At 38.4% G+C, this 13,185-nt stretch overlaps 1 protein-coding gene across 1 annotated transcript; it reads left to right on the top strand.

The window, feature by feature from the left end:
* Positions 1-2,805: 2,805 nt before the first annotated feature.
* Positions 2,806-12,366, top strand: LOC131246418 (ferric reduction oxidase 8, mitochondrial). The gene is made up of 8 exons (XM_058246525.1): positions 2,806-2,992; positions 3,117-3,210; positions 3,619-3,804; positions 5,057-5,294; positions 6,380-6,707; positions 9,323-9,581; positions 9,763-10,448; positions 11,885-12,366. The coding sequence occupies exons 1-8, from the start codon at positions 2,836-2,838 to the stop codon at positions 12,064-12,066; spliced, it is 2,130 nt and encodes a 709-aa protein (XP_058102508.1). The 5' UTR covers positions 2,806-2,835; the 3' UTR covers positions 12,067-12,366.
* Positions 12,367-13,185: the final 819 nt, after the last annotated feature.

The raw sequence follows: 13,185 nt of genomic DNA, 5'->3' as shown, positions 1-13,185 counted from the left end.
GAGCTAACCAAGCTAGCTCGGTTCGCGTACACCCCTAATGGTGATGGAGGTGGGTGATTGTCGGGATTGAAAGAGGAAGATGAGGGAGGAAGAGAGTTTGGGATTGGATTAAGATTTTTTATTATAAATATACCTGAATATCCGTGTCTAGCATATGATTGGATGAACTTGACTTGGTTTGAGTTCGGATTGGGAGAAGCCTACTCGGTTTGAACCTACTCACCCATTCAGTTCGGGTAGACTTGGGTCTAAACGAGTCGGACAAGTTGAGTTAGGCGAGTCAAGTCGTCCCCCACCAACTCTACTTGGAAGTTATTATCTAGAAAAGGATTCCACCTGAAGTTCATGCACAGGAACCCTATGTGGGGCCCACCATGATGTTTGTTAGAAATCAACCCCGTTCATTCATTTCTTGAGATCATTTTAGGACATGGGGCTAAAAATGAACTGAATCCAATACTCAAGTGGGCTGAAAACATGAGGATTGAACATCTATAGTTGGAAATAAAAAATAAAAAAAATCTATAGTTGAAATAGTCTTGTGGCTACAGAAGTTTTGAATCAGGAAAATACTTGTGTTTTCACTTCATCTCAATAGAACAATGTTACAAATGGTATGAATGGCATGTAAACATCACTGTCCACCCAATGGGGGTTTCAATGATAGGAATTTCCCTACAAACCTTTTCTTTTAGTGCAGCCCACTTGAATCTTGGATCTTTATCATTTTTGGTATCAAGTCCTAAGATGAGCTTAGGAAATGGATGGACAGGATAGATTTCTCACAAACATCACAGTGAGCCCCACCTAAGTTTCTAGCACAGGAACTTTGTGAGAAAGGCTTTAGCAGGAAATCTGCGACGCACACATTTGTCCTGCTTGGTACCTGCGAAGGCACACCCATTGGACGGCATGGATGAAACACATACATCATGGTGGGGCCCACGGGTCGGTGGTGGTAGGTGCTATGTGGGCCCCACCATGATGTATGTGTTTCATCTATGCCATTCATCCATTTTTACATATCATTTTAGGACTTAATCTAAAAAATGAGAGGGATATAAATCTCAGGTGGGCTACACCACAGGAAAACAATAGTGATTGAATATCCACCATTAAAATCTTCCTAAGGCCCACTGTAATGTTTATTTAACATCCAATCTATTGATCTGGTCATACATACTAAGATGAAAAAGATCATCTTGATCCAAAACTTTTATAGCCCCCAAAATATTTTTAATGGTCGACTCAACACTGTTTCCTGTGATGTGGTCCACGTGATATTGGGATATATCTCATTTTTGGTCTCATACCATAAAATGATATAGAAAAATAGATGGACAGCATGGATGAAACACATACATCATGGTGGGCCCAAATAGCATCAATCATCAGCCATTGGCCGGTGGCGGGGGAAGCGGATTGGCTGGTGTACCACACAGCAGCTATTTAGTTGTGTAAGTACCTGTCGTGCGAAGATGAGCGCCTCATGGTCCGAGTTGTGCAAACGGTTCAAAGGAGATCAAAGTCACCTGGCCCCAAAAGGATGTATTTATTATATCGACACTGTTTATCAATTTTTCAAGATCATTTTAGAGCATGAGTACAAAAATAAATCATATCTAAAGCTTAACTGGACCATACCACAAATATTAGCGGGGAGAATAATTTTCACCCTTAAAACATTCTTAAGGCCTACCATAACGTGTATTTTCCATCCAATTTACTCGTAAGGTTAAACAGACGTGAATGAAGAGGAAAAACAAATTTTATATTAATGCAAAACTTCTGCAGCCCCCAAAAGGGTTTCAGCTGTAGACGTTCGATCCCTACTGAATTTTTCAGTGTAGCCCACTTAAACGTTAGATGTCTTATTTTTCGTCTTAAGCCTTATGACGAGCTCTCCAACTGGATGGAAGTTTTGGATATAATACATACATCAGACCCACAGAACTTGCTAAAGTCAGTACACCAGCTATATCGCTGGCGGCTGGTACACCAGCCAATCCGTTTCCGTGGCAGGGGGAGTAGCCAACATCCGTTTCCACTTGGTACGGGCGGAGGCAGCACCCATTGGCGGTTGGATACGAAAACGGATTGGCTACTTCACGCCTTGCTCGGTGAGCCCTACCATTATGTATGTGTTTCATCCATTCCTCTCATCCATTTTTACGGATCATTTTAGGCTTGATCCAAAAAAGTAGATGGATATAAATCTCATGTGGATCACACCACAATAATGATTGAATATCCACCATTAAAATCCTCCTAAGGCCCACTGTACTGTTTACTTGACATCCAATCTGTTGATTAGGTCTTAGAGACCCAGATGAAGAGAAAAAACAAAAATCATCTTGATCCAAAACTTTTATGGCCCTTAAAAAATTTTAATGGTCGACATTCATTCATCACTGTTTCCTGTAATGTGGTCCACTTGAGATTTAGATATACCTCATTTTTTGTCTGATACGATAAAATGATCTCTAAAAATCGATGGACGGCATGGATGAAACACAAACATCGTGTTGGGGTCCACGGAGCACCGACCATCAGCCATTGGCCGCTGGCAGGGGGAGTAGCCAATCCGTTTCCGTTGGAGACAAAAAAGTCAAAAAGTCATAATGCCGCCGCATGGATGGACCGTCATTATTCAACCAGAGACTATTAAAATGAATAATCAAGATTAAAATAAACAACTATCCAAATTCAATGGTTAAGATTATTCTCCACCGGTGGGCCCACAAGTGGAGAATAATTGAAATTCAAGTGTGGCTCTCGTCTATTCCTTTTAGTATAAATCAACCCACGTGAAGGGAAGAAAGCCACAGCCAAAAAATGGCAAATGCAATGCTCGTTATCCTAATGAAAACGCTGATGATCTTGATATTCACCAGTTGGGTATGTGTATGGTTCATCACCCCCACTGGAATCTGGAAAAAATCATGGCGCGTAGCTGAAGATGATGCCAAATCTACCTTCTTCGGATACTCCGGTACTTAAATTCTCACTATAGTTACTTCTTCTTCTTTCACATGCCTTGTTTGAATGGAATTGCAGCAGCACTTTGAGATTTTCCTTTATTAATCCTCCTAATCAATATTTCTCTGATTTGCAAGGCCTTAATTTCGCTGTATACTCCTTTCCTATCCTTGCCGTGGCGATCTTGGGTTTCATTTACTTGCATCTAAATGCTACAGATCGAACAAGCTGGTATGTTTCTCTGTTGCATTATTAACAAAAATAAAATAAAATCATTCAAATCTTTCTTGTGGTGCACCGAACTTGGGAGTTAGTATATGGGTGTCGAGTGCCAGATTTGGAGCACTATGGAAGCTGTCGGTCTTTGAATTTGGGCTGTGATATTATCTTACTAGACCATTTTTAAGGAATAATAGACAGAAAAGGAAAAAGGAAAAAGAGAGAGAATGCAAGGTGGCTGTCGGTGGAATTATGGGACCCACCTAGATATTTGATGGATGGATTCCACCAAAGAATGTGATGAGTCCCTTTTCTCCTACCTTTCAATTCGCTGATCCGATGCGCTGCTAAAATTTTGTCAGTTATGAATTGGAAATGTAACAGTTTATGAATCTGATTGTATTGGAAGTTGGATTACAGGCAGGGAAGAAGTGCAGTTTCTAAGTTCTCGATGCCAATTCTCATACGTAGTCCTGTGGGTGTTTTATCTGGAGCGGAGCTTCTAGCGGCGGCATTGTTTATCGTCTTTCTAGCATGGACGTTCTACTCTCGCATCTCCAATGACTTCAAGAAGATGATACCGAACAAATCGCTGAAATTGAATGAGTGAGTGCTTGAAAAAAATACTGCCTTGCTATTATTTTACATTTTGGAATGTTGGTTCTATAAAAAATTGCTGAAATTGAATGAGTGAGTGCTTGAAAAAATACTGACTTGCTATTGTTTTACATTTTGGAATATTAGTTGTATATAAAACTGCTGAAATTGAATGAGTGAGTGCTTGAAAAGATACTGACTTGCTATTATTTTATATTTTGGAATGTTAGTTGTATAAAAAATTGCTGAAATTGAATGAGTGAGTGCTTGAAAAAATACTGACTTGCTATTGTTTTACATTTTGGAATGTTAGTTGTATAAAAAATTGCTGAAATTGAATGAGTGAGTACTTGAAAAAATACTGACTTGCTATTGTTTTACATTTTGGAATATTAGTTACTATACCTTGTTGAGTCGGTATGAAACTTGGCCAAGTTAGCTAGAATTGGTCGGAGTCGAGCTAGTTCACTCTAAATAAGACTCGAGCGACAATACATCACGACTCAATGAGTTGAATTGGTCGACTCGACAGAGTCTTGTGTTCTTCCAGAAAGATACTAAATTTTAAGAAAATATAAACTAATTTCTTCTATAAGTTATTAAAGTCCTCATGGTACCATTTGCATACTACCAAACTATATTTAGAACTTGAAGATAAAACCAAATTGTCATCATCACCATTTTAGCTTTAACCATCTAAGCTACTAAAATTTAAGAAAATAAACAAAGTTCTTTAAAAGATAAAACCGAATCGTCATCTGAGCCTATCCCAACTTGCTGGGTTCGGCCACATGAATCCTATTCTGCCATTCCACTCTATCAAGAGTTGTAACTTCAGTTGGGCGATAGGTCATTAAGTCTTTTCTTATTACCTCCACCCATATCCTTTTGACCTTCCTTATTTAATTTAATTTTATTATTTTTAATCCTTCAACTTATATGAACTTGCTCCTTCAATCTAGTGTTGTTCTTGGCCTTTGTTGCACATAAATAACCATGTGGCCTTTGATGTTATTCCTGAATTTTCTTGAATGCATTAATTTCTAATTTTATATTTAAAAATGTTTAAAATTGAGAAATGTTCACTTACAAACCATTGCATGATAAAATTCCGTGCATACCAACCCCACGTTGTAGATTTGATTAGTCCACCACCATTGGGTAATTTTCAAGTTTTCGAACTATGGTTTGGAGAATATCGAGCTTTTCTGCACATAATTGTAATTTTAGGACACTGATGGTGTTGGATTAATGATCTCAGATGGGAGCTTAAGGTGATGAAGGTGGGGACGAGGCTGGGTTCGCTATCGGAGGCGTGCCTTGCACTGATGTTGTTGCCTGTTTTAAGGAGACTGTCAATCTTTCAGCTACTTGGACTTCAGTTTGAAGCTTCAGTAAGATATCACATATGGCTCAGTAATGCCATGATGCTGTTCTCAACATTGCATGGTTTGATCACCATCTTCATCTGGGCTGTCAAACACCAACTTGGAAACCAGGTACGCAAGTTATCGCATCTCGATGCTTCACCGAATGAAAAACACCCAGATTGTGTAAACACTCCACCATAACGGTCATGGCTAATCATTTCTCATATTCATAGCGCCTGTTTCGATGGATCCAGCTCAAATGAAAGGAATCGAAAACAGCGATCCCCAAGTGGGGCCCGCTGTTCTATGATCATGATTCCAGACGTGGAACTGATGGGCCACACAATGGATGGAGATGCCCCAAAAATGTTCCAGATCCATCAAATCTAGCCCTATTCTGCTGACCTTTGTTGTAGTTTTCCATTTCTTAACTCTCAATTTACAGGTCAGTACTGATTCAGTAAGGCCCATCAGATCAACGGTTAACTAAACTGTGGGCCTTACTGACGTAGGGATGGCTGCTCTGAATCCACGGAGCTTCTGGACTCCTCATAGAGATTCTTTGAATTCATGAGGAGAAATAGAAAATAGAAATAAATTCTAATAAATTCAAAAAAAAATTGATTGATGATAAAAAAGAATTTACAATCATTTAAATAGTGATGCCAGAAGAAGTCTCAGAATCAAACTCCACTCAAACTCCCTGAACTTACTATTTATAGACAGTCATGATTTCTACTAGACTTCATGGTTTTAGGCCAAAAATAGTAAGTGTCCAATTTGGCCTCCTAATTTTTCTTAAGCCTTTTCATGTTGGGCGCGACTCCTAAAGATCAAAGGATCGACGAAATTAAAAAGAACTTTTGATCGTTGATATGATGGAATCTCGCAAATTCGGCGTGGGCAACCTGGCATAGCGGGTTGGTTGTCTAAAGTAGCTTCTCCTACCCAAAATCATATATGGTATGTCGAATAACTCATTTCGGTTTGCGAGATAAGCCTGTTTTAGGGTTCTGACGGTCCTGATCACTTCCACCTCTGATCGGGCCTTCTCTAGTCTATCTTGGACATGAAAGTGTCCTAGACCCTACATCACTTAAACTTCTATATATAGTTTAAATTTGGTATCCAAAACTATCTAAATGAAATTCATGTCTTCATCAACCAAGAACCAAGATCCAAGCTAACTGCTCTTCATTCAATATCAATGGCAGATAAAGCAATGGCAACCAACAGGCCGTGTGAACATTGCAGGTGTGATTACATTAGCAGTGGGCCTAATCATCTGGATCACATCACTTCCTCCAATAAGAAGGAAACGATTTGAGCTTTTCTACTACACCCACCATCTCTATCCAGTCTTCTTACTATTCTTCTTGTTTCATGGTGGAGATCGCCATTTCTATGCTGTCTTGGGTGGTGTTCTTCTCTTTGCTCTTGATAGAATTCTACGGCTGATACAGTCCAGCCAAGTAACGTGCCTCATCTCAGCACGTATACTGCCATGCAAAGCAATAGAACTGACTCTTCCCAAACACCCTGGTAATCTCTCTCTCTCTCTCTCTCTCTCTCTCTCTCTCTCTCTCTCTCTCATGCACTCAATCCAGACCGTTCATATGTTGATGGACCAAATGATTTTTATTCATTTGTTGTCTCTGGTCATCCCATCCAAGTCCATGGATATATAACTGGATCTCATGCCAGATCCAACAACAGTGGTCCCACGCATTCTTTGATTAAGAAAGAAATGTCAACCATCCATAAAACCAAACCTTCACCACCCAAGTGCTTTCCCGGGCGTGGCTTTGGTGGATCCCCGGATCGACCGGGGTACTGTGGGGCCCACTGTGATGTATTTGACTAAATCCATGCCATCCATTCGTATTTAAAGCTCATTTTAGGGTATGGTGCAAAAAAAATGAAGTAGATACAAATTTCAGGTGGACCACAGTACATGAAACAGTGGTAATTGATCATTAAAAGCTTCTTGTGGGCCAAAAAATCTTTGGATTAAGATGATATTTGTGTGGTTTCTTTATCTAGGTATTTTTGACCTTACAAACAGTTTGGATGAAAAATAAACATTCCTGTGGAATCCATAATGTTTTTAATGGTGGGGATTCAATCACGACTGTTTCTTGTGGTGTGGTCCAGCTAAGATTTGGGTCATCTTCACTTTATGTATTATCTCCTAAAATAATCTTTCAAAACGGTTGGACGGTGTCGATTTAAGGCACATATATCACTGTGAGCCACGGAGCCAGGGGTCCCACTCACCTCGGTGGATCCAGGCATCCACCGAAACCACGCCCTGCTTTCCCACTCGCCTCAGTCCCGTCATGAGTGAATTCAAACACCAAGGGGCCGTCTGTCGTATCCAGTAATATTTGTTTATTTGTTAAAAATAATTCTTTTTTCTTAAATAGATTATTCGGTATTGGTCGGTCTGTGATATCTACTAATAAAAGTTTTTTTTTTTTAATTTATCAAAAAGGTCTCTTTTTGAAAAATAAATTATTTGTTAATTGTCTATTTTACATGTATTTATTTTTAAGCATAAGAGGTGGTGGGTTTGCTCTTTTTTTTTAAATTTATTTATAAGAGCTCATGTACCATTCATATCAAAAGTGGGCTCCACATGATTCCACATCAAAAAGGTCAAAGGTGGGACTCACATGATGGATGATATACCCATATGAGGGACAGTTGACTTCGAAGGTCGGCCCCCATAATGAATAACCCATATAGAAGGTGGGGCTCCACGTGATAAATGGTCTTACATCAAGGTGGGCCCCACAAGGAGGATGGGTCCGATAAAGTGTGGCTCGGCATGATGGATGGTCAACATGATCATGGATGGTCCACACAGAAGGTGCACCCCACATGATGGATGATGGACATCAAAAGCAAGTACCCCATGATGGATGGACCACATCAAAGTGTGGCCCCACATGATGGATGACCTACATTAATGTGGGATGCATGTAATGGACGGTCCACATCAAAGGGCAGCCCCAAATGATGAATGGCCCACATCCAAGAATAATTAGTATTGATGGTGGGCCCTACATGATCGCCTACATCAAGGTGAACCCCACATAATGGACGGTCCACATCAAAGGATGGCCCACTTTGAAGGTTAGGCCCACACAATGGATGGTCCACATCAAAGGTGAGCTCCACATCCAATGTCCAACATGATTGACAACCCACAGGCCGCATCCGAGGTGAAAGGCATGAAGGGGCATGCTTGTTTGAGACTCAGTTGTTGCAATTTTTAAAATTGATAACTACTATCCGTACAAAAAACTCCTATTTGAATGTTTTAACGAACATGCTTATTTTAAATGAAAGTTTTTTTTGGTTATGAAAAAATAATTTTACCATATAAACTTATTGAAAAGCAACAATTGAAAAGTATCAATTCTCAACCTCTTCTTAGGTTAGATAACCAAAACTAGTTAGTTTGGATGAAGAGAGGCACGGGATATGTAGAAGAATGTTCTATTAGACCAGAGTCTTAAAGTAATCTTTGTCAATTTCCAGGAATGGTTACAAATAGGGACCCTCATTATATAAATCTAAGAACATTTTGGGTTACTTATGGATGGCTAGAGTAGCGCCATGCATTGATCACCCAATGGCCTAAAAACAATCTAAAACCCTTTTAGAAAATTCTACTCCTCTCTTTTTGTAAGACTTTCCCCAAAAACTTTAAAACATTGTAAAGATCTCAAACTATTCTAAACAAATCTACGTGACTTGAGAAATCTCTACAATATGTGTTTAAAACCTCTAACATATATACTTTTGGGGGACGCGGAAACACAAAGAGATGAATCAAGCAAAGTACTCTAATCGCAACAACCAAGCCCAATTACAAACAAACCGAATTTAACATGGAAAAGCCATTTCGAGAAAAAACCATGGCACATATCGATAGAATGCACTGGACTTCGATGACATCGAACTTTCATGGACAGACATGTTAATTTATAGATTTAAGACATCAATCAACATATACAAATAAGTAGAAGATGACCTAGTCACTTAGTCTCATGAGAATGATTCAAGCCACATAACACAACCTAAGTTTTTATTTTTTTTGGGAGTATGCAGGTTTTTTAAGACATTGACATGGATATATATGAGTGCAGGAACCAAGTACCAGCCAACAAGCATTATATTCATTAAGATACCATGTATATCAAGCTTGGAGTGGCACCCTTTCAGTATAACTTCCAGCTCCTCTCTAGATAAGGACACTATATCTGTTGTAGTTAAATGCCAAGGGAGGTGGACAAACCAGCTCTACAATAAAATAGATGCTCCCATTGATTCAGATAATGGTCTGCTGATGTGCGTACCGGTCGCAGTTGAAGGCCCGTATGGGCCGGCATCCCTCGATTACCAAAGGTATGTATGTGTTAATCAATGTGTTCATTTTGCCCGATCAGTTCATCAAGTGGACCACATCAGTAATGAATATGGGCTGGCCTGATTTCTGGTTCTGCTAGCCAGGGCATGTTCAAGCTGGGTCCCACCTGATGATCATAAGCAAGCTATTCTTGTATTGATAGCTACATTGGGTTGACAGGTATGACGGTTTAATTCTGATCGCCGGAGGGATTGGTATCACTCCCTTTATCAGCATCTTGCGCGAATTTGCTTCCAAAAGCGCCAACAATAAAAGTTTCACTGTGGGCAGTTTGCAGCTGATATATGTAGTGAAGAAGCCCCAAGACCTGAGTATGTTAAACTCGATATGGCCGCTCTTGCTAGACCCACCAACGACGGGTGAACAAGTACATGTCCAATTGAAAGTTTTTGTCACCCAAGAAGATAGATCATCTGACATCCGAGTAAAGGATCAGCTGTTATCTGAAGTGAAGATGGTGTCCTTCGACACCACAAATTCACATTCCAACTGTACCATTTCTGGGCCAGAAAGTTTGTTGTGGATGGCCACAATCGTAGCATTCTCAACGGTAACATTCTTTGTGTTTCTTCTGATCTTAAACCATGCCTTTCTTCGCCCCGAAACGCAGACCTCCAAGAAGAAAAACCCGTCTTGGGTTAGCGATCTACTCATCTTATGGTCATTCGTCATTGCTATAGTTTGTAGTGCCTTGGCTACTGTTCTATTGAGATGGAGAAAGGAAAAGAGTGAGATTCATGTGGCTTCTCCAAAACAAGACAAGGGGATGGAGCGGCATTCTATAGAAGAGAAGGGTACTATGGTGGAACCTGAAATCCATCTTGGAGAGAGGCCAGATTTTCAAGGTATTTTTCTTGTGGTTGTCATCTTCTACCTGACTATTGAAAATCCAAGTTTCTCTATATCCTGCAACTCTCGTTTCCCACCAACTAGTCCTGTGTGTGGGACTTCTAAATTGTGAAAAAATGTCCACACGACGAAGATCACCTGTCGTCAAAATCAGGTTGATCCACTCATTAGGTGGACCCACACCTATTCATTTGAGTCCAATGTTTTGAATAGCTTTGCTATGTAGCGTAGCTTAACCTTAACAATGCGTAGCTTATGAAAATAGCTCAAGTCACATATAGCCTAAGAGCTACATGATAAACATGCATACATTACATGCTACATAGCCTACTATACACGCTATGTAGCTTACATTAAATGTTATTTTTCAGTAAGATATTACAATCAATTAATATTTTCAATGACTTGTTATATTTTTCTTTTTATTTTTGAATAAAAATTAGTTAATCTTTTCAATTGTTTTAGTCAAATAACACTAGTATTAAATCGATTAGGTTGCTCTTTATTTACCTTTATATTTAATCTTTGCCTGTTTTTTATATTATCTTAGGTTGTGTTAGGTTGCACCAAATGTCATTGAATTTCATCATTGATTAAACTAATTCGGTGCAAAATATTACAAAATTTCATGATGTTTAGCACAATCAAAGCACAAACTTAATTAAAAATCTAGAAGTAATCTGTAGTTTATGCCATACACTATATAGCTTAAGCCTCACGCTTTAAAAGGATGAATCTTACACTACACACTATTTACTATTTAAAACATTGTTGAATCAAACAACCAGTTCTTCATTCTTTTGAATGGTATGGCCCAGCTTGGTGAGTGCATCATCATATTTTTGGCCCAGATGATTTTCGTGGCTTGTCATTGTAAAGGATTGTCATCATCATCACTAAATTTGTAGTAAAATTCAAATATAGATCAAGCTAGTTGTAAGTTGCAGTAATGACCCTTTTATTAAGGAGATAGTCTACGTGTAAGATGGATATGTAATTTAATTCTCCATCTCAAAAGAGAGATACCAAAAGAATCAAATTCACCTAAATATTCTTCTGTTTTCATGATAGTAGTTTTAGGTCTACTCGATTGCCAAACGTGTTTGGTGGAGTTGAAATATGCAAACCATGTAACAGCATAAAGCCTGTCCAAATACGCACCTATCATAGGTATCATTGTCCCAACCGTCATCTGACCAACCCCACCATTAACGAGCGAAAATTGTATATCCAACTATCTAGGTATCATTGTCCGGCCCAACCGCTCACCTGATGGGCTCCACCATTAACGAGTACTGAACAAATGATCCTAAAATTCAATCAATGGATTCTTGCATATGGACCCATTTTCTAGTTTTAGGTCTATTGAAAGGCTAAAAATTTATGGGATTTTTCATACACTGCATATACTAATCAATGGTGATCTATGCAGGTTTACTTTCTGATTTTTCAATGCAAACAGAAGGATCCAACATAGGAGTGCTGGTGTGTGGACCTGAATCAATGCAAGAGTCCGTCGCATCGGCATGCCGGCGATATTCACACAAATTCAATATGGATGGTCGAAAGAGGAAGCCATCATTCAGTTATAACTCTCTGAGCTTTTCACTCTAAGACGTCTAGTCGCCTGTGGTGGAAGAGATTCTAGCAGCAGCAGCAGCTTTGCACCCAGCCAATGTATTGTGATGCGTAAAAATAGGTTATTTTGGATTATAATGTAAGTTTATGAGAACATCTGCAATACCTGTGTATGAAATTGTACAGGTCAAGTAGATTTAGGTTTTATTCACTATAAGAGTGTAACTTAGTCAAGTTGATAAATTGGTTTCCTATTGAACAACTCATGCCTGTAAAATAAAATAAATAATAAGCCATGTACCACTCCATATAAATTATATAGTCAGCTTTACTACCGAGGTATCCTTATGCACGGGAGACAAGCATGGTTTAGAACCCACAACCCAAGTGCTAGCATGGGACATAGGCACAAAGGTTTATGAAATCCACCTGAACATAAAATATATAGCATTTTTATAAGAAAAATAAGTTTCGAAAATAAAATTATTATTTTACTCTTAGAAAGTAAATAAATATATTATATGTGGAAACTTTTTTAGAAATACTCATTCTAAATACTCAATTGTATGATATTAAATTTTGAATTACCACTAAAACTGTGGGGGAAGTATTGTTAACCGCAAACCATATTTTAAATGCCATCCCACCAAAAAAAAAAAAGGATGTCTCTCCTATGAACTTTTGAAAAACAAGAAACCCATTCTACATTACTTTAAAAGTATGGGGAGGTATAACAAAAATCAGGATAATTGATTGTAAGAAATTAAAGTCAAGTCTTAGAGAAATTAACTGTGCCTTTGTGCGTTATGAGCTCAATAGTGCTGTATCTAGAAATTTGACTCTAGAATAATCAGCCTTTGCTTAAAAAATATAAGTATAAAATCTAAAGATACTATATTTTTCAAAAATATAGTATGTAATAGTAAGTTAAATTAATAAAAACGAAGTGGAACTAATGAATGATAATCCAGGTACTGTTCCTGATAAATTCAAAAATCATCTAGAAGAAAATAAATCAAGAAGATTGAAAAGGATAAGAAATAAACACATTTTCGTTCATATTTCTATATGTTTCTAGTAGAAGGGGATAGAAATAAAATAAGATATGAGACCCATCTATTGTTAAGTATTAAAGATGATCCTTAAGACTTAGCA

Source organism: Magnolia sinica, chromosome 5 (genome assembly GCF_029962835.1).
Source record: "Magnolia sinica isolate HGM2019 chromosome 5, MsV1, whole genome shotgun sequence".
Taxonomy (NCBI): domain Eukaryota; kingdom Viridiplantae; phylum Streptophyta; class Magnoliopsida; order Magnoliales; family Magnoliaceae; genus Magnolia; species Magnolia sinica.
This window is presented reverse-complemented; position numbering and strand designations above follow the sequence as displayed.